The sequence below is a fragment of the Heloderma suspectum genome, chromosome 10 (assembly GCF_057233095.1).
Source record: "Heloderma suspectum isolate Gila_16-S chromosome 10, 16-S_ref, whole genome shotgun sequence".
In the NCBI taxonomy this organism is placed as follows: domain Eukaryota; kingdom Metazoa; phylum Chordata; class Lepidosauria; order Squamata; family Helodermatidae; genus Heloderma; species Heloderma suspectum.
The window spans coordinates 2,181,567-2,209,268 of record NC_139467.1 but is presented as its reverse complement, the minus strand read 5'-3'; the positions used below and the strand labels follow the sequence as shown (position 1 = coordinate 2,209,268).

Below are 27,702 nucleotides of genomic sequence, written 5' to 3'. Positions count from 1 at the left end.
TGCCCAGCCTTTAGCAATCATGGCCAGCAGACGTCCAGGTTGTGACACAGCCTCAGTCCTACAATCTGGCCAGGTATCAACAGCCACTCTCACTGCCCCAAGCGTCTTACACTGCCCTCCCTCTTCCTACTAGAAGGACCCCAAAAGGGCAGCACCACAGAGCAGAAAGAAAGAGGAATCCAACTGGCGCAGGAAACAATGGCGCAGGAGTGGGTGTATCATGTCCCCTCTCCTTGCAACCTCGATGAAGAATGCTCTGGGTCCTATACTACTTGTTTCCTGCTGTATTTGTTGGATTTCAGTTTGTTTCCTCCTCCTCGCAGCAACACCATGAAGAAGCACCTAGAAGAAGACAAAAGACTACTCAATCCTGCAGCTAGAAGGAAGCATTTGAAATGTTCTGGGACCAAGCCAAGACCTGGGTCTTGAAATTTGCACATTGCACCCACAACCCACTACGTAAATATTTACATAGGCTAAAATGGTGAATCAAAAAGGGACACAAATAGTGCCCGCTATGCTATTTGGGTTCCCCTTTATTTTCGCCGTCATAGTCTACATAAATATTTACATAGTTTAAGATGGCCAAAAATAAGGAATGCAAATGGCGGTGGCCGTAGCAGCCGCCATTTGCGTACGCGGTTTTTTGTTTTTTGTTTTCTCAGAGCCCTCCGCGGCCAGAAATCCGGCTGCAGACAGCTCTGGCCTGGCTGGGCCTGGCCGGCTGCTCCACGGAGCTGCCACGGAGCACAGCCAGCCATGGAGGTTTCCGGGGGGGAGGAATGGATCACCTCCCACCCCGTCGAGGATTCCGGGGGGAGGGACGGAATGCCTCCCCCCCCACCATCAACATAATCCGCAGAAAGGTAAGTGACTTTCGTACATCCCTAAGTAGGGATGTCAGAGAATTCCGCCATGGATCTCGGTGAGGCCAAATGCCAGTGCATTCGGCCCCCCCAAATCCGTGGCGGAACGAAGCCCCTCCCCATGAAAGGCGCATGAAACGGGACACTTACCTGGTGCCGTTCGCGCTGCTTTGCGAATGGTGGTCGCGTCTGCGGCCGCCATTCGCGTCACTATTTTTGCTGTGATAGGCACATAGCCTATCACGGCTAACGCAGGGATGCCATTTGTGTTCCTGTTTTTTGGCCGTGATAGGCTACGTAAATATTTACGTAGCTTATCATGGCAAAAAAAGGGAATGCAAATGGCAGCCACCATAGCCGCTGCCATTTGCGTTCCCTTTTTTTCCCGTGATAGGCTACGTAAATATTTATGTAGCCTATCACGGCCAAAAAACAGGAATGCAAATGGTGGCTGCTGTAGCCGCCGCCATTTGCGTCCGCAGGCTCCACATGGTGCCTGCGAATGCACCCAGCCGGTGGCTTTGTGGAGTTGCTGTGGAGCGGAGCCGGCCAGGTTAGGATTTCGGGGGGAGGTGCAGAGCACCTCCCCTCCACCGCGAATCACCCTGTCAAAAAGGTAAGTGACTTTCGTACATCCCTAATCCCATGGCCCTGGGATTTTTCCATTGATCCCAGGGCCACAGATATTTTTGAGATAAACCTTTCTTCCCAGAGTTCTTGCCATCATTGAGCCAATAATAAGCGGCTTCTGTTCAAACACCTAGCCACAGCCTTCCAGAGAGTTCTCTGTCACTTTCCTTGGCCCGCTGCAAACACCCTCCTGGTTTCCACATTTGCATGCACAGATCCGTCCCTCTGTTGCTATCATGTGGCTTAGGAAGGACAACTTTGGGAGGACTTTTTGTCCATGCTAAGTAATGTGCTTTTACATAATCTGATTAAGCGCTTCTCTTTTCAAAGACACAATGCGGAGTTGATTTGGAGTTTGGACTCTCCCTCTCTCTAAGAGGTTTAGGGTTACTTGCCACTCTCAGGGCAGGTTCTGCAACTCTAATCCTGTCTTTTCACCGCCTTCTGGTCTTAATAGTTTCTCTGCTTGCTGGCTTCTTTTGGGAGGGGAGGCTTTGGCAGGCTTCTCAGGGAACCTTGCGTGTCTGATAAACGTTTGGGCCAGTTGGGTAACTCATTATATACTGGATCACGCTGGGATCCCACCAGCGGAATTTTACACTGCAGCTGGAAATATAAAACATGCACAACATCTAGACAGCAATCCTATGGCCCCTAGACAGGCAGCATCTGGGGGGCATAGGATAGTTTGGATTCCTGGATCTGAGGTCGGAGTCAGTGCTCTGACCTCGGACCCAGGAGTCCAAGCTCCCTGCCTTCCCCCTTCCCCCTCCCCCTTGCAGCTGGCGCAGACAGAATCATGCCGGCTGCTTCTCTGAGGCAGGAAAAGTTATCTTGGGGTTGTGGCGGACAGCTTGAGGAAGATGTCAATGTAGCGTGTGGCCGCTGTAAAAAAGACAAAGTCCATGTTAGGCATAATTAGGAAGGGAACTGAGAATAAAACTGCCAAGATCATACTGCCCCTATACAAATCTATGGTGTGACCACACTTGGAATACTGTTTGCTGTTCTGATCGCTGCACCTAAAAAAAGATATTGTAGAGCTGGAAAAGTGCAGAAAGGGGCAACTAAAATGATGAAGGGGCTGGAGCAGCTCCCCTATGATGGAAGGTTCCAATAGGTGGCCTTGTTTAGCTTGGGAAAAAGGACGGTAAGGGGAGACAGGCTAGAGGTCTGCAAAATTATGCATGGTGTGGAGAATGTGGATAGGGAGGCATTTTTCTCCTTCTCCCGAAGTACTAGAAGCCGCCATCATCCCATGAAGCTGATGGGTGGGAGATTCAGGAGAGATCAAAGGAAGGGCTCCTTCACACAGCGCTTAAACTATGACATGCACTTCCACAAGATGCGGCGATGGCCACCAATTTGGATGGCTTTAAAAGGAGGTTCGACAAATTCCTGGAGGATAAAGCCACCAATGGCTGCTCCCTCCTGTTTCAGACACAGTAAGCCTTGGTATGCCAGTTGCTGGGGAGCATGGGCGGGAGGGTGCTGTTGCGCTCATGCCCTGCTTGTGGGCTTCCTGTTGACAGCTGGCCGGCTGCTGTGTGAACTGAATGCCGGACTAGACGGACCCCGGGCCTGATGCAGCCTCAGGGCTCTGCTGATGCTCTGATGTTCTCACGGTAAAGGAGGCGTTCCTGTTGGCGGGTGGGGGAGGGCACTGGGAGGCTGCCATAGGAGGAGTCCTCCGCCCCCCCCAGCTCCCTTCCCTTCCCGCCCCCTCCCCAACTCCTCAGCTGTACGGGTGAAAAAGCCCATCTAACTGAAATGCGGAGCAGGAGGAGAGTGGCGGCGGAGAGGGCCTCATGCGGAACTCCATGAACGAGGCACCGCGATTGCACAGTAAATGCCTCACCTGGGAGACTCCTCCCTTGCCCACGGGGGCAGCATAAGGCGCGCAGGGCTGGCATGGGCACAGCACCAGCGCTCCCTTTTAATGAGCAGGGAGGCTGTTGTCATCTGCCACCCCCCCACCCCCTTCCCTGACATCCCAGCTCCCTCTGAGCTCAGCTGCAAGCGACACAGTGGCTGTGGGGAAAGTGAATCTTGGCAGCGACAGTGCGTTGCTCCCTGCTGTAATGCTAAGCACGGGGGGCGGGGTGTGCTTTGGCTGGGGACTCATGACGTCAGTGGCCCACCCACACAACATCATTCAGCCCACAGAGTGCTGGATGGAGGGTCAGCTGCCCGCACCCCAGTGAAGTTCCCCACAGGTGCCATAGACAGCAGAGCATGTGACATGGGGCTTTCTTTCTATGATGGCCCAGTCATGGACACTGTGAACTTTCCTACATGAGGCTGTTAATCCTCTGTATTGACTTTTGGTTTCATCACAGAACTGAGATCCAAGCACTACATGAGGAGCACTGCCTTTCCTGCTTTCCTGCTACATAACCTCTAGGTGGCACTGTGCTATAGCAGAATAGCACAAATGCAGAACTAGAAACAGTGCTTTCTTTCGCTTTTGCAATTAAATGCCGCATTTTCCCTGCTCTAAAAAATCTTGCCAAAAGTGCTGGCTAGACAGAGACGGGAAACTGGAGGGTCATGCATGCTATTGTCTAAAGAACTTGTAAACAACCATGAGTAGGGAATGATGAGAGCACGATAAATGCCTCATGTAGAAAAGCCCTTAGAGCTCACAAAGAACTGTGGTGATGGGAACTCTGGGGAAAGGGCAGTTTGCACAAACAGCCTGGCTGTGCAATGCACATGGAAATGTGCACACAAGGCTGACACTTCTCTGTCTAGAACCCTAATAGGCACCTCACCTTGGGACGCCGCTGTAAACCTCTGGGGGTGCCCGGGGTGCCTCCTCTGCACCAGCCCTGGCATGAACGCTCTCCGGGACCCAAGAGAAATCTCTGAGAGACCGTCGCATCTTATGTAGAGTAATATGCTTATTGTTCTTTGTGGTTTCTGGGTTTTTAAGCCTGGCCTTCAAACCTTCTTTGTAAAGGGAAAGAAGATCATATATATCTTAAGACAAGTGTTGCCAGGAAGGACAAAATTGGTGTTCTCATTTGGGGGTTTTCCTGGAAATAATAACAGAGCATGGGAATGTTATCAAGGAAAGGAGTCCTGCAGGAGATGAAGCCAGATGATTCAGAACCCCCACCAGCACTTGTGAAAAGCTCTGGCCACCCTTTTAAAGGAGCCTCCTCCACCTAGCTTTTCATCCCCATTGATAAGCCTGTTTACTCCCTGGCAAATATTCCTTAGTAAGGGCTGAGTGCTTGAGGTTTATGGACAACCAATTGACTTTCTCCCCGCCCAGTTGTGGTCACACTCACAAGGGATTGAGTGATTAATGGGCAAATACACTCAGGGGCAAAGGTGAAAATCACAAAAGAGAACAGAGGGGGAGTGATTATCTTGCACAAGGTTGCATAACATCAGCTGTTTTGAGAGGAAATTCAATCTTCTTTGACATAACTGCAGATGCAAAGCTGACCCCTCACCTGCTTCTGGAGGGCTTTTTGTCAAGTTCAGGCTTGGGGTGTTGATCTGGTTTTATCACTGTAAAATACAATGATAAAACCAGAGGATGAAGCATGTCATATTTGTCATAGGAAACATGGAATAATCGGGTCAGGGTCAAAGCTACAGTTGCCTTCCAACTTAGCTCAGGTTGAAAGGTTCCATGACTGGTTTTGAGGTGTCAGTGAGGTTAACACAGAGCAAGTTTTTCCAGCTGATATCTGGGATGACTCTCCCTGTCAGCTAGAATTCCCACAGGGTGAATTTTGGAATGGACAATGCTACAAATGGTCATTTCAACCCCCTGCCCAGGATGACAGACTTCCAAGGGCACCACCATGTACTCAACTAGACCATCAGGGAAGTTTACCCCAGCTGGGATTTTTTGGGATGGGGGGCTTCAGGCAGGGCACTCTCAATGGGCCCCTAAGCCTAGCTGATGTGGGCTGTGTAAACAGAAAATCCTCTCTTGCATTGCCTCTGAACTTTTTGGGTGATGTGTGCATAATGAGAATGGCAGTGCTGATGGGGTGATGAGTCCTTCGGGGGTCTTGAGGATTCAGTAGACACCCACCCTCATCACCCTTGGGAGTTGGCCCTGGCTTAACCGGGCAGGTAATGGTTCCCCCCAAGTTCTCAAGCAAACATCTTGCTACCCAGACTTGCTTCCTGAGTTCCTTTAACTGGAGATTGAATTTGGGGGAAAACAGCAAATGATCTACCTAGCCCAATATATAGTCTTCAGCAAAAGTAGAAGCTGCAGATAATAATGAGCATTTATACAGATCTTCTGGATGTTCAAAAGAAGTCATCTGTCTTTCATCTGGAAACCTATGCTGTCAATTTCAAAGGGCTTTGAAGTGCCTAACTCCACCTAGGATCTGGCTGCTCAGGTCACGTGTAAGTTATGGCAGTAAGGGGGCTAAAAGTGCAGGGGTGGGGGGAAAAGATGTCTTCAGTTTAGGCCAGAAAGCCTCCATGAGCCTCTGACGCTCCCTTTAACCAAAGAGGAGCCCGTCTCCCACCAAAGGGTAGTAACTGCCCAACGAACATTGCGTTGAAATCCAATCTTGTTTTCCTGCTCTATACTGAACACCAAGAGGCCAGGCTGGCTGGTTTCACTTACAGGGCAGGTGCATATAATGGGTGTGCCGAGGCAGGCATCCAGTTGAATTCCCAGTCTGTTCACCATGGAGCTCGGAGGGGCACTGACCATCTTCCTGGGCATTTGCGTCTCCTGCTTGCTCCTCATCTCTGCATGGAAGAAAATGCACAAAGAGGGGAAGCTGCCCCCTGGGCCACCACCCCTCCCCTTCATCGGCAACTTACTGCAAGTGAAAACCAAGGAGCCCTTCAGGTCCTTCCTGGCGGTGAGTTCAGCCCTTTGTGGGTTGAGAAACTTTGGAGGAAATGGGACTGGATGCACAGCAGCGTGGGGATCCAGCCTCAGGGGGTGCCTCCCACGGGTTTAGTTTTCAGGAGCGCCTGTGCCTCAATGTGCCATGGTGGACCAGGCAATGCTACACCCTGGGAAATTCCTCGGCCCACCCCTCAAGGCCTTTCTACTGCCCCACGAAGGCTTCATGGTAAGACCACAAAAAGAGCGTTACCAGATCAGACCAAAGGGCCATCTAGTCTACCCCTGGCCAACCAGATGCCTCTAGGAAGCCAACATCTGGGCTTGAAGGCAACACCTCACCCACTCTTCCTTCCCATTGATAGTTCCATCCTCAGTGAATTTGACTAGTCCCCTCTCAGAGCCATCTAGGTGAGTGGCCATGACCATAAATTAACTCTGTGCTGTCTGAGGAAAAAAGCCACCATTTGTCTGCCCCGAATCTCCTGCCAATCTAAGAACATAAAAAGAGCCACAATGGGTCACCCCCAAGGCCAGTTTAGCCCACTCTGCTCCCACAGTGGCCAACCAGATGCCCCAGTGAGAAGCCCACATGCGGACATGGGTGCCATAGCACCCTCTTGCTTGTGTTCCCCAGCAACTGGCACACTGCCCCTGATATGGGAGGTAACATATAGCCATGAATTTGCCTTATCCCCTTTTAAGACATCCAAGTTGGTGGACATCACTACATCTCGTGGAAGTGAATGCCATAATTATCAGTGCGTTGTGTGAAGAATTAGTTATTTTTATCTGTCCTGAATCTCTCACCGTTCAGCTTCATTGATGACCCCATTTGGTTCTAATATTATCACAGGGGAGAACATTTTCACTATAGACTTTTGCTGCACCGTGCATAGTTTTGTACACATCTGTCATCCCCCCCCACTCCTTACCATTTATTCTAAGCTAAACAGCCCCAAACATTGTAACCTTTCCTTGTAGGGCTTCTTGATCATTTTGGTTGCCCTTTTCTGCACTTTCCCAGGCTTTACATATTCTTTTTGATGTGCTGAGACCAGAATCCGTTTCCTTGGATGACACCATTGGGTTCTAGTATTGTACGGGAGGTTGTCCACTTGCTCCTCATTATGTATGATTTTATGGGCATTTATCGCCCAGCTTTTGTTCCTTGTTCCCTTTGGTTTCTCCTGCAGCTGAGGGACAAGTATGGTCCGGTGTTCACAGTGTACTTGGGGCCCCGGCGGGTTGTGGTTCTTTGTGGACATGAGACAGTGAAGGAAGCTCTGGTGGATCAAGCTGAGGAGTTCAGTGGGAGAGGGGAAATGGCATCGATTGACCGGAACTTCAATGGTTTTGGTGAGTGGACTGGATCTGATGTGACTTGCCATTAAAACACAGTGGAACTTCATGACTGGTGAAAAGAGAAACAATGCTGTACGATCACGGGGCTTGTGGAAGGGGGCACTATGGTGTCTGCTTCAGCAATGCTCTAGCTTTCCATTTGGAGGAGCTTGCTTTGGGGAGGGAAGGGTATGGCCACCATAGCAAATGTCCATAACTTCCTTTCAAGGAGTTGCTTTGGCCAATGGGGAGCGTTGGAAACAGCTCCGTCGCTTCTCTCTCACCACACTGAGGAATTTCGGGATGGGGAAACGTTCCATTGAGGAGCGGATCCAGGAAGAAGCACAGTACCTGCTGGAGGAATTTAGGAAGACCAAAGGTTGGTGTTGGCCTTGCCTGACCCCTTCCACAGTGCTGGGGAAAGGGTGCTGGTGGCTTGTGCAGTGAAGAGCTGCAGTCAGAAACCGTTCTCCCTTTTGTGCTTGTCAGGTCATCCCTTCGACCCCACCTTCTTCCTAAGTCGCACAGTCTCCAACGTCATCAGCTCTGTTGTCTTTGGCAGCCGCTTTGACTATGGAGACAAGACCTTCCTCTCCTTGTTGCGCATGATCAATGAAAGCTTCATTGAAATGAGCACCCCTTGGGCACAGGTAAGGTGCACAGATGGAGGAATCCTTCCTTCCAAATGTGGGGGCAAAGCATTCTACAAATGGATGCTCCTTTTCCGGAGAGGCCAATGGGGCAAGGCAATCAGGTTCTCCCCTGGGACTCTATTGTTAATCTCTGTTCCTCACGGCATGTGTACTGGAGTAAATATGTTTCTTATGTATTTCTTATGTGGCCAGTGCATGAAAACAATGGCAACGCTTGCTCTTCCTTCCAGCTCTATGACATGTATTCCTGCATCATGCAGTACTTGCCTGGGAGACACAACCGCATCTACTACCTTGTTGAGGAGCTGAAAGACTTCATTGCTGAGAAAGTAAAAATCAACTGGAAAACATTAGATCCCAACAACCCGCGGGACTTTATTGATTGCTTCCTCATCCAGATGGAGAAGGTACCAGAACAAATTCCCTTTTACCCAAGAAAGAAGCCCAGAATGCCAAGGAAGAACCCAACTGGGATCTAATCTTTGAGTTCTGGGAATGGGAAATCCCGCAGTTCATACAGACCTATGCTGCAGCTATATTTAGGATACTGCGTACAGTTTTCATCAACACATGTCTAGAAGGACATAACAGAACACCAAAATGATCAGGGGGATGGAGTGGCCTCCCTTGGATAAAAAAGTACAAGGTTTGGGGCTGTTTAGGTGAGAAACCCAGGAATTTAGGGGAGGTATGATAAGGGCCTGTAAAATTATGCATGGAGTGGAGAGACATCTCCCCCTTTCTCATAACAATTGAACTCAGAATCACCCAATGAAATTCAGGAAAGACAAGACTCAGGGCACAACACTTAGTTATCTCTAGAGGATAGCTGTCTTAGTCAATTGCAGCAAAAGAGTCTTGTGGCACCTTAAAGATTAACAAATCTATTCTGTCATACACTTCTGTGGATTATAGTCCACTTCATCAGATGCATGGAGTATTATGAAGAGTTTCAGATGTTTTATACAGTACAAATGCAAGGGTGTGTGTGTGAGAGAGAGAGAGAGAGAGAGAGAGACAGAGAGAGAATTGCAAACAGTGAGGTCACAAGGAAAGTCAATGCAGAAAGTACTGATGGTGACAATTACATTACTAACAGTCATCATTTACAGTGCATCTGTGATAACGACTATCCTGGCACTAGGTTAGGCAATTAACACATTGTTGTTGTTCAGTCGTTAAGTCATGTCCAACTCTTCATGACCCCATGGACCATAGCATGCCAGGCCTTCCTGTCCGAAGCCTTGTCATACGTTCCATGGGGTTTTCTTGCCAAGAATACTGGAGTGGGTTGCCATTTCCTTCTCCAGTGGACCACATTTTGTCAGAGCTCTCCGCCATGACCTGTCCATCTTGGGTGGCCCTGCACGGCATAGCTTATGGCTTCACTGAGTTACGCAAGCCCCTTCGCCACAACAAGGCAGTGATCCATGAGGGGGAATTAACACATGCAGTGTGATAAAAATCCATTATCCTGATTCAAGCTTCTGGTGATATAATTAAATCTGTTGATGCATTTTAACTCAGCAGCCTCTAGCTATTGCCTTTGTACCCTGATTGTTGGTTTCCCAGGAGGCAGGTTTGATCCAGCTTCAGCGTATTCTGATGCTTCTATCTATCATTTAAAATTAGTCCTAGGCTGCCTTTAAGGGTGGAACTGCCTAAGAAATGGGAGTTATTCCTTAGAGGGGTTCATCCTTAAAGACAGAATCCATGAATAACAGCTGGAAAGTTATAAGTGAGAGCTGTAACTTCTGCTTATCTGCCCAGTCATTGTACCAGAGAGTCTCTGGTGGTTTTTGGCTCAAAGATGAGTGAGCATCCAGATGTTTAAGTAATGTTGGACTCCTATAAATACATTTGGTAAATTATTTCTGACCATGATAGCATCCCACAGAGACAGAGAGAGAGACTAATTTAAGATAACCTCTTTATTTGCTCCCTCAAAGGAAAAAGAAAACCCTTCCAGTGAATTCAACGTGAAGAATTTAGTTCTCACGACCCTCAACTTGTTCTTTGCTGGGACGGAGACAGTCAGCTCCACCCTGAGATATGGACTCCTTTTCCTGATGAAACACCCAGAAGTGGAAGGTATGATGGCTAAAAACTGGGCCTGGCTAGTGACAGAACTTGCACAAGAAAAACGAGGAATTTACTAAGACATTCATTGAAGTTTACAATAAATGGGCACGTGACAATCCATGTTTTGACCCAAGTGCAACTCCACTAAACTTAGATTTCTGCTTGTAGGTATCATAATTGATTATTTATAGAAGTGCCTAATATTCATTCATTCATTTATTCATTCATTCATTCGTCATTCCATTTCTATACGATCCAGTAGCCAAAGCTCTCTGGGCAGTTTACAAAGACCAAACCCCTACAAATACAATATAATAACATAATATAAAAACATTTTCCTACAAAAAATGTAAAACAATTTCAAAGAATCAAGCATAAAATCCTGGAACTTGTTAAAAAACTTATTGAATGCTGTCAAATGCCTGGGAGTAGAGGAAAGTCTTAACCTGGTCCCCAAAAGATGACCATGTTGGCACCAGGTGGACCTCATTGGGGAGAGTGTTCCACAGTTGGGGGGGACACCACCAAGAAGGCCCTCTCTCATGTTGCTATCCTCCGGATCTCCCTTGGAGGAGGCACTTGGAGGAAGGCCTGAGGTGATGATCATAGTATACAGGTTGCTTCATACCAGGAGAGGTATTGCATCAGGTAATGCAGTCCTCAGCCATGTGGGCTTTCTAAGTCAAAACCAGCACCTTGAATTGGGCCCAGAACATGCAGCCAAGACAATCAGGTCAGAATATGAAGAGCTGTATAAAAGTAGGGAACACAAGTTCCTGCCCACAGATTCACTAGTTAAGGGTCCCATTCCCCACAATCAGTGGGGAAAATGGAGGGGCCAGACCTGGTTCTCATGTCCTGCTAGGGAAGATGGAAGGAAGTTAGTGCTGGATCTTTCTGCAGTAATTTTACACCAAAGTCTAGCAGTCCACTGTGAACCCTACGAGTAGTAAGGGAACACCAGGCATTCCATGTCAGCAGTACACCTGTGTGAATGCCCCTGAACCACCTTTTCCAGTTTAAGACTTCATAAGCTGAAGGCTTGGTGCCTTCCGTTTATAACGTGCTTCCCAGGCTAAATTCCGGTCCCAAAGGCACCCAATCACAGTGCCTTTCCAGTGGTCTACATAGCAGCTCTTTCCCTGATTGCTCACCTAGAAACTGTTTCTTGCTGTCTTGGCAGAGAAGGTCCACCAGGAAATTGACCACATCATTGGTCAAAACCGTATCCCTGCCACTGAAGACAGGATGAACATGCCCTACACAGACGCCGTCATCCATGAGATCCAAAGGCTGACAGACATCGTCCCCATGGGAGTGCCACACACAGTGATCCGGGACACGGAGTTCCAGGGGTATCTGCTCCCCAAGGTGAGGCGAAAGTGGAGCTTAAATTGCAGAGCAGGACATGTGTAGGTGGGAAGGAAGGGAGATGGAGATATGTATGCCATGAGGCCTGCACTGTCCCCAACACTTCCGTCACAATCCAGTTCTCTGTCCTGTGTTTTTCCAGGGCACAAACATCTTCCCCTTACTAGGCTCCGTCTTACGTGACCCCAAATATTTCAGCAACCCTGAGAAATTCAACCCTGGGCACTTCCTGGATGAAAAAGGCCGTTTTAGGAAGAATGATGCATTTGTGCCGTTTTCCTCAGGTAGGGCTTCATTCCTGTTTTCTTCCTTTTGATTTTTACTGCTCAGGAGATGAAGTCGTACTGCAAATTTGTTTCAAAAACAAGAGCAAGTCAAGAGCTGCTCCTTCCTCACACAAAAGGAGAGAAATCTGGGGGTGCAAATTGTATAATGCAGCCTTCCCCAACCGTGTGCCCTCCAGATGTGTTGGATGACAACTCCCAGCACCCTCCATCCAGCTGGCTGGGGGATGCTAGTAGTCCAACACACCAGGAGGGCAGCAGGTTGGGCAAGGCTGATATAACCTATAAGAAGATGGGGATATTTCACTCCATCTTATTTTGTGCCAACTCAGCATTCTGTTAGTATGATGGGCTTGGACCATGAAGACCTGGATTCAAATCTGTTGTTGTTGTTGTTGTTGTTGTTGTTTTGATATCAATCCAATAATAGATAAATACATAAAAGGTGATGGAAGGGGAATAATGTCTTGTGAGTGAGAAATCCAAAGGCTAAAAGCAAGGCACCTTGCCCGGAACTTTGCATCCACTCCAGTGTATGGAACTGGGGCAGAAACCCCTCAGCCCAACCCTGTTCTCTGACCTGATGGCCATTATCCAGCTTTCCTTCTCTCCACCAGGGAAACGCGTCTGCCTAGGGGAAGCCATGGCCCGCATGGAGCTCTTCCTGTACTTCACCACTATCCTGCAGAACTTCTCTCTAAAATCCCTCGTGCCTCCAAAGGACATTGACCTCTCCCCCAAACTGAGTGGCTTTGGGAACATCCCTCCAACCTACGAGCTGTGCTTGGTGCCTCGCTGATCTCGGCTTCGACTCATGCGTCCACCTTGGGGGAAGGGGAAGGGAGGGGGCAAGAGATTCTGTGCGTGTGGATCCCTGACTCCTGGATTAGGGCGTTTCCCCCTAAGCTCCTTCAGAACCATGCTAAAGAAACCACACTTAGGTGTTCTAGATCTGGCCTTTGCTGAGTGTTTTCAGTCTACAGCTCCAGTATTCAGAGAGCCTTCGGCTGCTGGTGAAGTAGCTATAGCTCATTGCAGCGCTTTAAACAGAGGGTAGATCAGAAATTGTTCAAGGGTTGATTCGATTTTGGTTTTGTACTAACATGAATTAGCAAGGAAAAACTCTTTGGATCCATTTTTTATTTTTATGAAAAATATTCTTCTTACAGCAGCACATCAAAATACATTGTGTCAAATCAAAACAACATTGTCATTGTAAAAGACAGCTTTGCTAAACATTTTAAGACCTTAACAGCAAATGATCTTTCCTAACCCCTAACCCTGCGTTGAATCTGGAATCTCACGAGGCGGAAGGCTCTGCTCATGGAAGGCCCCTGCACCCAGTTTGGGGGGATCCTCCCTTCTCCCCACAGCTCTACACCACAGTTCACCCTGCTCAGCAGAGCCGCCTGACTGTAGTGTTTTCGGGGGCTTGAAGGGGCTGCTGCGGCAAGGGGGGCAGGGACATCCACTTCCATCAGCACAGTCAGTCCAGCTTAAACCTGGAACCAACCCACCGAGTCCTCATCGTCTTCACAGGAGGCGTCTTGGCGAGGTGCCGTGCCTTTGTGTTGGCTCTTCACCCAGGCTCTTTGGATGACAGGCATATGGGCCTGGTGAGCTTCCTGGCAGTGAGAGCCTACCAGAATCAGAAAATGCTTTCACAGTTTCTGTGTAGAGATTGCCTCATAGATAATATAATCTCCTGTCCTAGAAATTAAGCTCAGTTATCTAATTGCTAAGCATCCCTAACAAAATTAAAACATAAAAAAGGCTTCAACAGACACCTTTCAGGCTAGACAAGATCAATTTTGAATCATTCCTGTAAAAAGACAGCTGCTTACTCAACATTTTCTAATTAAACCTATGTGTATAATTTTTTCTAGACAGCTGCATATCGAGCTTATTGATGGGTATACCTTCCTCCAGCATTTCTCAAGCTGTAGGCCAGGATCTACTGGTGGGTCTCAGCCCACTTTTAAATGGGTCTCTGTGCTCCAGGCTGCCTTTTGGCTTGACGGCCTTTGCCACGGCTGCACTGCACACTCTGTGTCAGAGAAATCCAGACTAAAAATACCTTGGTTGGCTCAGTGCTTAGAAGCATTAGCACAGATTAGAATCTGTGAGACACCAGTAAAAGAAGATGAAGATGTGGGAAAAGTCTGTCTTTTAATCACTGGATCCCATTGGTCTCTAAAGCATATGTAAGCATGAAGCATTAGACCAAACAAACTAAAAAGTGGATTGGAAAGAGAGGATTCTTAAGCAAATTCTCCTAAACTGAATTTACTTGGAAAAATCCATTTTTATTTTCCCTGGCATTTAAGAACATAAGAAGAGCCCTTCTGGGTCAGACCAAGGGTCCATCTAGTCTGGCATTCTGTTCATACATTGGCCAACCAGCTGCCCACAGGAAGCCCACAAGCAGGACATGAGTGAAATAGCACCCTCCTGCCAATGTTCCCCAGACACTGGTGTACAGAGGCATACTGCCTCAGATACTGGAGGTACCATATAGCCATCAGGACTAGTAGCCATTGGTAGCCTTCTCCTCCAGCCATTGGTAGCCTTCTCCTGCAGTCTGACATTTTCCACTATTACGCTTGCCATATAGATCTAGAGGTTTTAGAAAGATCTGGTGCAAAAGGTTGAATTTGTTTTGGCATTTTGACAAGGGTTAAACATAGAATAAAAACATATTTGACCATCAAGAGAATATGGATTTAATTTTAAAATGTTCCTGTGTGTGTGTTGGCCCTAAGAGTCACCTCCACTGGAAAACCTCTTGGTCCTTTAGAGCAACATCCAAACACCACCCAAAGGTAATACCAATATCACTGTATATTGTTATGCAGATTCACCCCACTTCTGACCAGTGAGGCTTTTCAGAGGTTGCGGTGTGCTTCTCCAGGAATCAGGATTCAGTTTCCCCAGGAGGAGGTCACTGGTGACTTGTAGCGTTTCTGTGATCTAAGGTTCATCTCCACATACATGCAGGCAGAGCCTAAGCAGAGGGCCACAGCGTTAGCCCTCCAGCAGATTCCTACTCCCCATCGGATGTCTAGAGCACAAACTGGTGCCCTCGGTTGTCCTGCAGAGAGCGAGGTCTGCTGCCTGCCTCCGTGCAAACCCCGTTCCAGCACAGGCCACTTTCCCGCTGCACACACAGACTGCCCCACCTTTTCTAGTGGGGGGACAAAATGAGTCACCTATGCCTTCTTGGGCCATCCTCGCTCTCACGGAAACCCCTTGGCCAGAATGTTACAGGCTACCAACTGCCCTTTTCAGGACTTAACAGATATTGCCTCAGGGAACCCACACTGTTAGTTTTAGCTACACAAATCTTAAGGGTCAAGAATTACAGAGTTGGAAGGGATCCTTTGGGGTCATCCTAGCCAGCCCCCAAACCCATGACACTAGTATTATTATCCTGCTGTAGCTTTGGGGTCTCTTCACAGGATCAGCCCAATGGAACAAACATTTAATTCTTTCTCTGTTGGTGGATAATTACCAGGAAACCTGGCTGAGGTACAAGACAAAGGAGGCGGGTGGCTCTGATGTCAGTGGGGCATCAGGGTCCACTCTGAATCCACTCCAGGTTTCAGTCAGAACTCTGAAGGAGCTCGCCAAGGTGCAAGCCAGCCCTGACTGGTTCTGACTGAAAGCTGGAGCAGAGTCTCCACCCCACTGACATTGGAGCCACCAGCCTCCACTGGTGCAAAGCATGGCTCTGAGAGGCTCCGGGGGCTGGTGAACAGGCCCTCAGCCAGCTCGGCAAGCGATCCATCGCGTGGATTGCAAGGGCTTCTCTCTATTTCATGCTCAACAGGGAGGAACACAAAACAGATGTTGGCGCCCTGGGAAATGTATGCAGAGCTAACCGTGCGCCAATGTTGCATGGAACACAGGCGTGACATAGTCCCTGGCCAGGAGTCTGAAGTCTGTCTTCACAGACAAGCTGCACCTGACATGAGGTGGGCAGCTGATAGCTAAGTAGTGACACTGGGTGGCTGGATGAGGGCAGTGGATGAGCAAAGGGAAACTGAAGGCAGGCTGGTCGATAGTTTGCTTCCCACACAAGGGGGGGGCTCGAAGCAAACTGGCAGCCAGAGGTTCTAGGTAGGTATATATTGTGGACAGGCAAGAAATTTACTTGGTTTGCATTTTAATGCGAACTTACATAATTTCACTCCTTTGAACAGATGTGCAAACTGAAACTCAGGGCCCCATCTACACAAGCCTTTTACTCTGGGGTGGCTGCAAGTCAAGGTCCCTTGGGACAGACGACATAGTTGCCACTTCACAGCCAACCGTGGTTTTCTCCCAGAAACTGCGGATTTCCAAGGAGGTGTTTTGCTGTGATGGTTTTCGTTTGCTGCAGGTTTCCCCATGGTTGCGAGCTGTCTGTCCCTTCCCCAAACTGACTTTGCATTTTGTGGTGGGTGCATTGTAGGCATGAGTAGTGCTTGCGTTGATCTGCAATGCCCCTTTACTTCCCCCGTCTCTTCTCAGCTGTGCAGTTACAGAGGCACAGAGGGGCGTTTTCAGTTATTTAATCACACTTTCGCATATTTTTGCAGCTTCGTAACTTCGCAACGGCTGCTTTTGGACTCAGTGCCCAAGGACGGGGGGGGGGCAGGGGTCTTGGGGAGGACCATCTTTGCTCCAGCCACCATTCCGGAGCAATGGGTAGGCACGTACTGCTCACACATGTGAGTGCAAACCATCGCGAGAGTCTCGGGCTGGGGAACTGACAAACGGATGGTGTGGAAATGAAGGAGCACAGAACAACTAATTTTTAACTGACAAGGTAGGGAAAGACACAACAGAACCCCTAAAATACAAAACAGCCCATGAAGTGTTGCACCCCCACGCTCATAGTTCTGCACAGCTGCGCATTAAAGTATAATGGCAAAAAAAGAGGGCATGGTGGAGTCTGTGAGGGAAGCCCGCAGTAAATTGTGAGTGTATCACAGGGGATGCTAGTTCGACGCCGCATGGCTGCGCAGTTGTGACGGAGTGGGGGTGTGTGAAAGCAGTGCCATGTAGATGGGGCCTCAGTTATCCTTCAAAAATCAACTTCTCCAGATTTTGCAACACAGTTCTTCAGTCAAATATATGTAGAAAAATGTGTGTATTAGTGAAAAGTGCACACAAAAATTCATTTACTAGTGAAACTAGAATGCAGTATATGAGGGAGATTGCTTGCAAAAATGTGTATATTAGGCAATATGGTGTAAAAAGGCAGTACTAGGGGAAAGTGCAGATTTTCTGATGGAAACTTCCTTGCCTTGAGCCAGGAGCCTCTCTGTAGCCCCAACCACTCCTAACAGATTGGCTTCAACCAGCAGGGCTGGATTTGAGCCTTCAGGCTCATCAGGCTCTGGAAATGAGACAATCATATACCACATGAAGAGAGCCTTAGGAATGAGTTGTGGCTCAGGATTTGGAAAAATCTGCAACAGAATCAAATGAGCTCAGATTTCTGAGAGTCTCTGACCCATGGATTCTGCTGGAATGTTGGGGTTTTAAATCATAGAATCATAGAATAGTAGGGTTGGAAGGGGCCTACAAGGCCATCGAGTCCAACCCCCTGCTCAATGCAGGAATCCAAGTCAGAGCATCCCTGACAGATGGCTGTCCAGCCTCGTCTTGAAAGCCTCCAGTGTGGGAGAGCCCACCACCTCCCTAGGCCATGGGTTCCATTGACATATTGCTCTAACAGTCAGGAAGTTTTTCCTGATGCTCAGCCGGAATCTGGCTTGCTGTCACGTGAGTCCATGATTCCGTGTCCTGCACTCTGGGATGATCGAGAAGAGATCCTGGCCTTCCTGTCTGTGACAACCTTTCAAATACTTGAAGAGCGTATCATATCTCCCCTCAGTCTTCTCTTCTCAAGGCTAAACATGCCCAGTTCTTTCAGTCTCTCTTCATAGGGCTTTGTTTCCAGTCCCCTGATCATCCTTGTTGCCCTCCTCTGAACCCTCTCCAGCTTGTCTGCATCCTTCTTCAAGTGTGGTGCCCAGAACTGGACACAGTCCTCCAGATGAGGCCTAACCAGTGCTGAGTAGAGGGGAACTAGGACTTCCCAGGATTTGGAAGCTATGCTTTTTTAATGCAGCCCAAAAGAGCATTGGCCTTTTTTGCAGCCACATCACATCGTTGGCTCATATTCAGCTTGTGATCGACAACAATTCCCAGATCCTTCTCGCTTGTAGTGTGGTTGAGCCATGTATCCCCCATCTTGTAACTGTGCCTTTGGTTTCTTTTTCCTAGGTGCAGAACTTGGCATTTACCCTATTAAATGTAAATTAAAAAAACACTGGTCGAAAATGTGCATTTCCCCCACAGGCTAAAGCATGAAAATGCAGGGGGAGGGGAATTTGCTTATTTTCATAAGCACAAACTTGTTCAAGTGCAAATTTGCACAAATTCAGGAAACTGGGGAGAAAATCTGATTCTGTCAATGAACAGATGACGGAATGAAAGGCACCTGACAATCCATAAAATGCGGGCAGAACAGATTTTACAAAATCTATCCATTCTGAGTTGTGGCTGAGTGGCTGAGCCCCTGCTCTGCAGGCAGAAGGTCCTGGGTTCAATCTCTGACATCTCCAGGTAGTGCTGGAAAAACTCCTGCCTGAAACCCCGGAGAGCTGCTGCCGCCGATCAGTGCTGACAATACACACAGAGACAGAGAGAGATGCACACACAAGTCAAGGTGCGTAGTACCCATGGCTGGCCACATTATTTGGGCACCTGAGGCTGAAACTCCCACAGGTGCCTTTCCCCCTCCCTGGCAGTCAAAGTACAATGATGATAAAGTGAACAACGAATGATTTGCTGCTCTTTCATGATGCCCCAAATCTGCTGCCTGAGGCAGCTGCCTGACTCTCACTCCACATGGAAGTACATTAAAGCTGCAGCCGTGTACACACTTACCTGGGTGTAAGCTGCGTTGAACGCAGTGGGAGTAGACATGCCTCGGGTTGCCTGTCAGTGACGCGGCTTTTCTGTGTTTTGCAGAGGGGAGAGAAAACCCACCAAGGCTTTGGGGAAAGGGAAGAGCCTCAGCGGAGGCATCAGCAGGGCAAATTGGCCTGTGGGCAGGAGGTTTTCTATTCTATCTGATAGAGAGAATTCACCCTCTCTCCGGAGGCAATCCCCAAATGGCATGCAAAATCAAGGAAGCAGCCATGCCTGGTGCACAGACAGACTGAGAAAGGACTTTGGGTTTTTGGCTGGGCCGTCTTCTTCAGCTGGCTTGAAAGCAGTTGAGATGACGAGAGTGCCAACAAGTTGCGCAAATTGGATGTGGGTGTTGCATTTCCACACGGAAAGTTATATAACTTCCTCAGTGCCAGCTGTGCCGGCACTTTTTTCACTCCAGTCAGGAACTCATTGCCTGTAGAGGTCCTCCAGGCCCCATGGATCTCCTTGGAGGAGCCACCCTTTTCCTGGTCTTCTGCCTCTCCTGCCTGTTAGCCCTCTTGGCATGGTGGCAGGTGCGCCAGAAAAGCAAGATGCCCCCTGGGCCAACACCCCTCCCCTTTATTGGGAATTTGTTCCAGGTCAACAGAAATGATATAGCCCGTTCACTCATCAAGGTAACTACTTATACTTCCCTCTCTTTCTCCCTCCCTCCCCTCAAACCCCAATTATTCATTCTCTGGATTCTTAAAAATGGTTATATGTTGTGCTCATTCATGAAGGACATCTCAGCTCATCCACCTCTTTCCCCTTCCCTCTGTCCCCTTTATTTCACACCATCTCATCTTGTTGTAACTTCACCTCCCCGCATTCTTCAGCTTTTGAGTATCATCTCTCTACTGAATTCTTCCTAATGGATTCATTCGATGTTGTCACTGGTTGGTTCCATTGACTGACACACATCTTTATCAAGGAAGGCTTAGACAGAAAGAACAGAGGCTAGGGGTCAAGGGTATCCCGTTGTTGTTGTTTGTTGTTGTTGTTGTTGTTCAAAAGTAGCCAGGGGGCCTCTGCTTGGGCAGTAGAGAGGAAGGGTGTGTGTGTGTTGTTTTAACTCTTTCACCATGACACTTGCCTGATTAAAATCAGCCGCCGCCACCCTGAGGGAAATGCTGTAAAGTTGTGGGCAGGACACCGAGCAGGGGTGGGGAACCTGTGGCCCTCCAGATGTTGTTGGACTGCAACTCCCATAATTCCTGATCATTGCCCACCCTGGCTGGGTCTGTTGGGAGGTGGGTGTCCAACAACACTTGGAAGGCTATGGGTTCCCCACTCCTGACATAGAGGTTGACACATACTCAAATGGGGTGGAAAGAAAGAATACAGATAGATCCTCCTCTCCCCCCCGCCCCGGGGCTGTTCACACAACACGCTAACCCACACTCAGTGGCTAACCCACTTGAGTATGGATTGTTGTTGGACTGTGGGTTGTTTGTTGAATTGTGGGTCAGCGTGTTGTCTGAACCCAGGGTGTTATCCACAGGGTGGCTTGTTAAGTTTATTTTTCTCCAACAAGCCATCTTGAGAACCCATGGTTTGTCACTGGGTTGTTCAGGCTGGTTAACAAGCCATACTGCAGAAAATTTATTTATTTATTTATTTATTTATTTCATTTCTATACCGCCCAATAGCCAAAGCTCTCTGGGCGGTTCACAAAAATTAAAACCAAACAACACACAATAAAACAATTTAAAATATATAGAACCCAAATGTCTTGGGTTCAGACAACACGCCAACCCACAGTTCAACAAACAACCCATGGTTCAACCACTGAGTGTGGGTTAGCATGTTGTGTGACGAGACCCTCTCTCAGAACTCCAGGTCACCCAGGGAAAATGACTGACCGCAAGATTAGGAGAATGGGTAAAAGGAACTATTTCTTCCACACACTAAATAAGTTGCTTCTGGAGTTCATTGCCACACATGATGTGATGGCCACTAGCACAAAAGGCATGACAGATTTAAGGTGGGCAGGTCCATCTGTGACAATTAGCCATGGCAGCTGAAGATGAGATCTCCATGTGAAACCAGAAAGAAAATCATGTCTTGCATTGTGAACCCCACCACCACCTCAGTTTCACTGCCAAACTTTACATGCAAATCAGAGAAATCAGAATGGGTTGACAAAGTCCAGAGCAAGGGAGTCTCCCGTGGGGTACAGACCCACCTCTTTGGTTTTTCAGAATTAGTTGGTGTGAATGAGCTTGTCCAGGAGGGGAGCCAGTGCCACCAGATCATCCACATGGCATAACGCAAACTTGCATTAATACAGAACCTAGTTCTAGCTGGACTTTATCTGGAAGCTTCTCTACCCCCACCCCGCCATTGTTTAGAACAATTACACAGGTAGATTGCAGGGTGACCTTGAAAACTGAGTTAAGATCAGCTCAGATTTAACCACAAATTTGGCTATACGTGGCCATCTTTCTTATGGGATCTTGCTGGTGTCATGGCACATGGGCAAAGGAGAAGAACCCAGTTTATCTTACAGTCATGACATTCAGTGGCTTCCATTGCACATTTAAATTTGTAAATTTGGAACTGAGTGCCCCAAACTTGTCTGGTTAGTTAAATATGCCAGACGAAGGCTGCCTCCTGAGGCACACAAGAATTCTGGCTGAGATTCTGTCTGGCACCTATGCCAGGTCTCCCCATCCTGTACTTGTGCCTTTGAGTCTTTGTATCTAAATGCAGGACATTTCTCTCTGTTGAATTCCATCAAGTCGCTTTCAAGTAACATTTGAGACTGTCAAGGTAGTTTTGAATCTTGATTCTTTCTTCTGTGGTGCTGGCTGCCTCTTCTAGTTCTGTGTCATCTGCAAATTTGATAAGCATACCCTTTAGCCAAAGCATTTATTACGATGTTGAAGAGCACAAGTCTTAGGACAGAGCCCTGCGGCATCCTATTTGAGACCTCCCTGCAGGTTGATGCAGAGCCATTTGAAGCCTCAAGTAGCAATCTGTTCATGACAAGGGAGTCAAAAAGACAGCCTGTAACCACAGGTCATGTATTTATTCATTCATTCATCCATCCTGTCCAGCTTAGAATCCAGAGCATTTGGCATATGTGTTGACCCAGATCAACATGGGACAGATCCATGGCTGTCATGGAAGCCATAAAGTCGTGAGCCATGCCGAACATGGGACGATGCCACCCAACACTGCTCTTCTGCGTTGCAAGTGGGATTGCAACTCATCACCCGCACTTCAGGGGCCTGGCCCTTTTGGAGGCATGTGCATCTTGCTGTGTTTCATCCACATAGGGCATGACACGACCATGTTGCCCTTGTTGCCAGTCCCCTTTTCTCATTGGTTGCCACACACATTCTTCTGTGACATTTTGAAGTGGGTGCTTCTCAGCACCATTTCAGCACCCTGTTTTGTGTGTGTGTGTTTCTTACAGTCTTGGAAGCAGCACAATCACAATTTTTTTAAAAAAATTGCTTTTAAAAACAGTGCTTACAGCACAAGGCAAGAGGATTTCAGCCAAGTTTATATTTCAGTGAACATGGTTATGGATTGGGTTCAAAATCCCCTGAGAATGCCCAATCTCTAGTCTAGTTAATTTCTTGAAGATCTAATGAAGTAGGTAACTCAATCTAATCAGTGTCACATCCCAATTTACTCAGTTCCACAGTCCAGAAAATCTAGAAAACCTGCTGGCTTGATTTCGCCTGTGATCAAAGTTGAGAGCCAGTAGATCAGGGGAAAGGACTTATGGTGCAGATCATGAAATGATTCCGAAACTGGACGTGCACAGCAAGTATGAGAGAAAGGAAAAGCACCTCCAGCATATTATCCACCTTTGCTCCCACAGTACCTCAGTAGCACAATTTCCTGTTCACACTTGCAAAGGAATTGCCCTGCTGCTCTTCTCTTACTTTCCTTAATGGATTTTCTGCAGTAAGAAAAAGGATGGAAGAAGTGGTGGGGGAAATGGGAAGAGTACAATTGGTTAACAATGTTGTCTGGAATTTCTGTAAAATTGTGTGGTGGCATGGCCATTACACATTAAAAGCCTCATCTGGAAGCACCCCAGGCCCTATGAGGAATGGTTGAAAGAGCTCGGTATCTTTAGCATGTTCCAGGCATAACAAAGTGGTTAAATTTCTCAGTGTCCTAAACAACTGTGCCCTAGAACAGTTGGTCATGGAACCGACCAGAAGGAAGGTGACCCTAGAGCTATCTGTGACTGATCAAGGAAGAGATCTTGGGGTTGCAGTGGACAGCTCAATGAAGATGGCAACCCAGTGTGCGGCTGCTGTGAAAAAGGCAGACTCCAGGTCAGGCATATAATTAGAAAAGGAATTGAGAATAAAACTGCCAAGACCATCCTGCCCTCACACAAATCTATCCTGTGACAACATTTGGAATACTGTGTACATTTCTGGTCTCTGCACCTTAAAAGGGATATAGTAGATAGGAAAAAGTGCAGAAAAGGGCAACTAACATGATCAAGGGGCTGGAGCATCTCCCCTATGAGGGAAGGTCACAACAGCTGGGCCTGTTTAGCTTAGAGAAAAGGCAAGTGAGGAGAGCCATGATAGCGGGGTACAAAATGATGCCTGGTGTGGAGAAAGTGAATAAGGAGACATTTTTCTCCCTCCTTCATAATCCTAGAACTGAAAGGGGTCATCCCATGAAGCTGATTGCTGGGAGAGTCAGGACAGATCAAAGGGAGGACTTCTTCATGTAGTGCATATTTAAACTATGGAATTCACTTCTACAGGATTTCTACAGTGATGGCCACCAAGTTGGATGGCTTTAAAAGGGGGTTGGACAAACTCCTGGAGGAGAAGGCTACCAGTGGCTACTAGTCCTGATGGCTATATGATACCTCCAGTATCAGAGAGGCAGAACACCCATGTACACCAGTTGCTGGGGAGCATGGATGGGAGGGTGCTGTTGCACTCATGTCCTGCTTCTGGGTCTCCCGTGGGCAGCTGGTTGGCCACTGTGTGAACAGGATGCTGGACTGGGTGGACCCTGGCTCTTCTTATGTTCTTACCTGGAGAACAGAAGTTTAAGGGGAGACATGAGAGTGGTCTTCAAATATCGGAAACACTGTCATGGAGAAGATGGAGCAAGATTGTTCTCGGTCGTTCCAGAGGGCAGGATTTGTGCCAAAGCATAGAAATTGCAAGGAAGCCCCTTTCAACTAACCATTACGAGACATGTCCTTATGGTAAGAGGTGTGGGATAGTGGAACACAGATTACATTGGCCCTTCATTTAAGCAGAGGCTGGACAACTGTAGTTCCACCCAGCACTGCAGATCTTGCACTTAGCAGGCAGTTGAACAAGATGACTTCCAAGATCCCTCCCAACTCTATGGGTGGAATCCAGAATTAATCATACTTTGAGTGTTGTTGTTGTTGTTCATAATGCTACTACTACTACTACTACTAATATACTCTCTTATTTGCTGCAAAGTCATAAAGGTCGTGCGTAACAGTTTAAAAGAATAAAACCCTAAAACTGAAATGGGGAATTTCCAGCCTGCAAGTTTCTTTTGGTGCTATCTCTGATCAGTGGTGGAGATAAGAGGGCATTTAAAGGCAATTTACCTTTAAATATCCTTGAACTGTGTTCTGCAGCTTTCAGGCATGAGAGTTGCACTGGGGTTTACTCTTGAGTAGACTTGCTTAGAATTGAGCTGTGTTTTGTATGCTCGGTGGGAAAATGTCTAAATTGGTAAGAATAATGCCTGGCCCTGCCCACTTTCTCTTTGCTTTCTCTGTCCTTGGCCCCGCCCACTGCCGGCATGTGGCCCCCAAGACCCTTCCCAAATTGGAATTAGGCTGAAAAAAAATTCAACACCCTTGCCTTTAAATAATAAGAAACAAAAGCAGTAAAACATCAGCACAGCTACATAATTTCAGAGGCTAGCTTAAAAAGATGTGTCTTCATCACACCCTTTCTACAAGTGGTGGAGACCAACCGTTCTCGCGAGAGCGCATTCTGCACCGTGGGCGCGACGCAGGAGAAGAGCCCTTCCACGCGGGCCTGGCGAACGGGCTCTGCGGAGGGCCCCTCCTGCTGAGGCAGTGCACGTGGAGGCAGCGTGCACGGCTTGGTCCAGCCGCCTGGATGTGTTTCCACTTTTGCGCCTCGAGATGTGGGCTGTGTCCCTGGCAAGACGGAGACAATGATGGCTTGTGTGATGTTATCAACTGGGCACCTTTCCTGAGGTGAAATGTCGGGATGCAAATGTTCACAAGAGACAAATAAATAACGCCTCTTTACCTCTGCTGCCCCCCTGGATCCTTGGAGCCCAGTCTTTGGAACGCCTGTGTGTCACCCCTGCAATGCCAGTGACATACAGCGGCTTTTATACCTAGGCCCTGCCTAGGCAAGGTGTTTTCTGCTTTCTCCGTTGCCCCCCCCTTTCTCGTTTCTCAATGTCTCACCATCCAAAACAACTATTTCATCACTTCACACAAAGCCCCCCCCTTCTTTTAACAGATCAGTGAGAAATACGGCCCTGTCTGCACCGTCCACCTGGGGCCCCGGCGTGTTGTGGTGCTGTGTGGATACGATGCCGTGAAGGAGGCCCTGGTGGACCAGAGCGAAGATTTCTGTGGCCGTGGGGAGCAGGCCACTTTCGACTGGCTCTTCCGGGGCTTTGGTCAGTCTCTTTTTGGGCAGGGGACAAGCCTTGGCCGTAGCACATGATTACTGGCAATATGGCACTTTTAGTGAGGGTTTTCTAGTCCCAATGATCCTCCCTGCAGCTCTGTTAAGGAGATTATCATTATGCCCATTTTACAGAGGAGGGAAGCATGGCTGGGAGGGAGTGTCTCTCAAGGCAATTCAGACAATTATCAGCAGAGGTGGAATTTGAACTCAGGACTCCATAGTCCAGCATTCCGTACATTGTAACCCACCCTGGTGTCTATGTGCCTGTGAGCTCTCTTTGATTATCATGCAATCATACATTTGGAAAGGGACTTCAGTGGTCAACATGTTCAACCCCTCCTAGCAGTGGAATTCCTTATTTAAGCATTTTAATTGGAACACAAACCAGCATACTATGGCCCCGCTCATCTGGAGTGATGGACACCTGGTACATAGGAATCAGAAGTGTCTTTAGACTTGGCCTATCTCATGGATCTGTCTAAACCGGGGTGGGCAAGTTTATTTGTGTGTTTGTTTGTTTGTTTGTGTATTTATTTATTTATTTATTACATTTCTATACCACCCAATAGGACAGGAAGGCCTGGCGTGCTATGGTCCATGGGGTCACGAAGAGTCGGACACGACTGAACGACTGAACAACAACACCACCCAATAGCCAAAGCTCTCTGGGCCGTTCACAAAAATTAAAACCACAAAGTACAGCATAAAAACAGTATAAAACATAGAAGCTTAAAACTACAGTATAAAAATACAACCAGAATAAAATGTAGCAGCAATGCAGATATTTAAAATACAGATTTAAAACAGCACAGCTAAAAGACTAGAATGCTAAAATGCTGGGAAAATTTCACCTGGGCTGGAGAGAGCACAGTCTAGGCACCAAGTGAACCTCTCTAGAGAGGTCATTCCACAGCCAGGGTGCCACAGCAGAAAAGGCCCTCTTCCTGGTAGCCACCCACCTCACTTCCTTTGGCAGGAGCTCCCAGAGAAGGACCCCTGAAGATGATCTTAAAGTCAAGGCAGGCACATATTGGACGAGATGATCCTTCAGGTAACCTGGCCCCAAGCTATTTAGGGCTTTGCATGTTAATACCAGCGCTTTGAATCAGGCCCGAACTTGGACTGGCGGCCAGTGCAGCTGAAAAGTACTGGCATGATATGATCACATTGGCCAGTCCCTGGCCTGGTTTCCATGGTATCAGCTTTACCTTGCTGGCAATTTTGTTGCGGTGTTTCCGCTATCGGATCTGCTCCTTTTCCAGCCCACACAGTGGTCAAACTCCTGCTTTATCATTGGGGTTGCCTGGGGCTCTGTGCCATTTACACGCACTTCAAATCAAATTATTTTGCTGTTTGCTGGGTGGAGTCTGGGTGGATCTCACTGCCCTGTTTTGGACCAGCGGAAGTTTCCAGTCCATTTTCAAAGGCCAAAGACTGGAAGTTTCCAGTCCATTTTCAAAATTTCCAGTCCACATATAACGCATTGCAGTAATCCAGACAAGAGGTTATCAGAGTGTGGATAACTGTAGCTGGGCTACCTCTGTCCAGATAAGGACATAGTTGGTATACCAGCCTAAGCTGATAAAAGGTGCTCCATGCCTGAATTCACCTGTGCCTTGAGTGACAGTTCTGGGTCTAAGCGCACCCCCAAACTACGAACTCGATCCTTTAGGGAGAGTGCAACCCCATCCAAAACAGGTTGAACATCACCTAGCCTGGCAGATTAAAGTTGTGGCCCTCCAGATGTTTTGGCTTACAAAACAAAGTCCTAGCCAGCAAAGCCAATGGTGAGAGGGATGATGATGGAAGTTGTAGGCCAAAGCATCTGGATGGCCACAAGTTGCCTGTCCCTGTTTTTAACTAATACAGCCAGTCCTCCTTGCTGGATAGCAGGCTAGCTTAAGGGGCACAGTGTCAGCTGCACAGCACACGGCTCTTTCCTCCAACATCCTACTGCCACCCCCCCCCCCCGTATCTGCCACCTGACACAACCATCTCACTTTG

General features: G+C 48.0%; 2 protein-coding genes across 2 annotated transcripts in view; both read left to right on the top strand.

Annotated features, from left to right (window-relative positions):
• The first annotated feature begins 1,464 nt into the window (after window positions 1–1,464).
• On the top strand, window positions 1,465–13,196 carry LOC146337426 (cytochrome P450 2G1-like). The gene is made up of 9 exons (XM_084814566.1): window positions 1,465–1,482; window positions 7,533–7,695; window positions 7,910–8,059; window positions 8,170–8,330; window positions 8,564–8,740; window positions 10,283–10,424; window positions 11,599–11,786; window positions 11,929–12,070; window positions 12,688–13,196. The coding sequence occupies exons 2-9, from the start codon at window positions 7,662–7,664 to the stop codon at window positions 12,867–12,869; spliced, it is 1,176 nt and encodes a 391-aa protein (XP_084670692.1). The 5' UTR covers window positions 1,465–1,482; window positions 7,533–7,661; the 3' UTR covers window positions 12,870–13,196.
• A 6,250-nt stretch (window positions 13,197–19,446) lies between these two features.
• The window catches only part of LOC146337425 (cytochrome P450 2A13-like), a 28,337-nt gene continuing 20,081 nt past the window's right edge, over window positions 19,447–27,702 (top strand). Inside the window, exons 1-2 of the mRNA XM_084814563.1 lie at window positions 19,447–19,677; window positions 25,525–25,687. Coding sequence (XP_084670689.1) covers window positions 19,498–19,677; window positions 25,525–25,687 — 343 coding nt within the window. The 5' untranslated portion in view covers window positions 19,447–19,497. The remainder of the gene's footprint in view (window positions 19,678–25,524; window positions 25,688–27,702) is intronic.

Coding starts and splice junctions, on each gene's coding strand:
- LOC146337426 (XM_084814566.1), top strand. CDS start 7,662: ATGGCATCGATTGACCGGAACTTCAATGGTTTTG. Junction 7,696..7,909: donor CCGGAACTTCAATGGTTTTG/GTGAGTGGACTG, acceptor CTTCCTTTCAAG/GAGTTGCTTTGGCCAATGGG. Junction 11,787..11,928: donor AGGGGTATCTGCTCCCCAAG/GTGAGGCGAAAG, acceptor GTGTTTTTCCAG/GGCACAAACATCTTCCCCTT.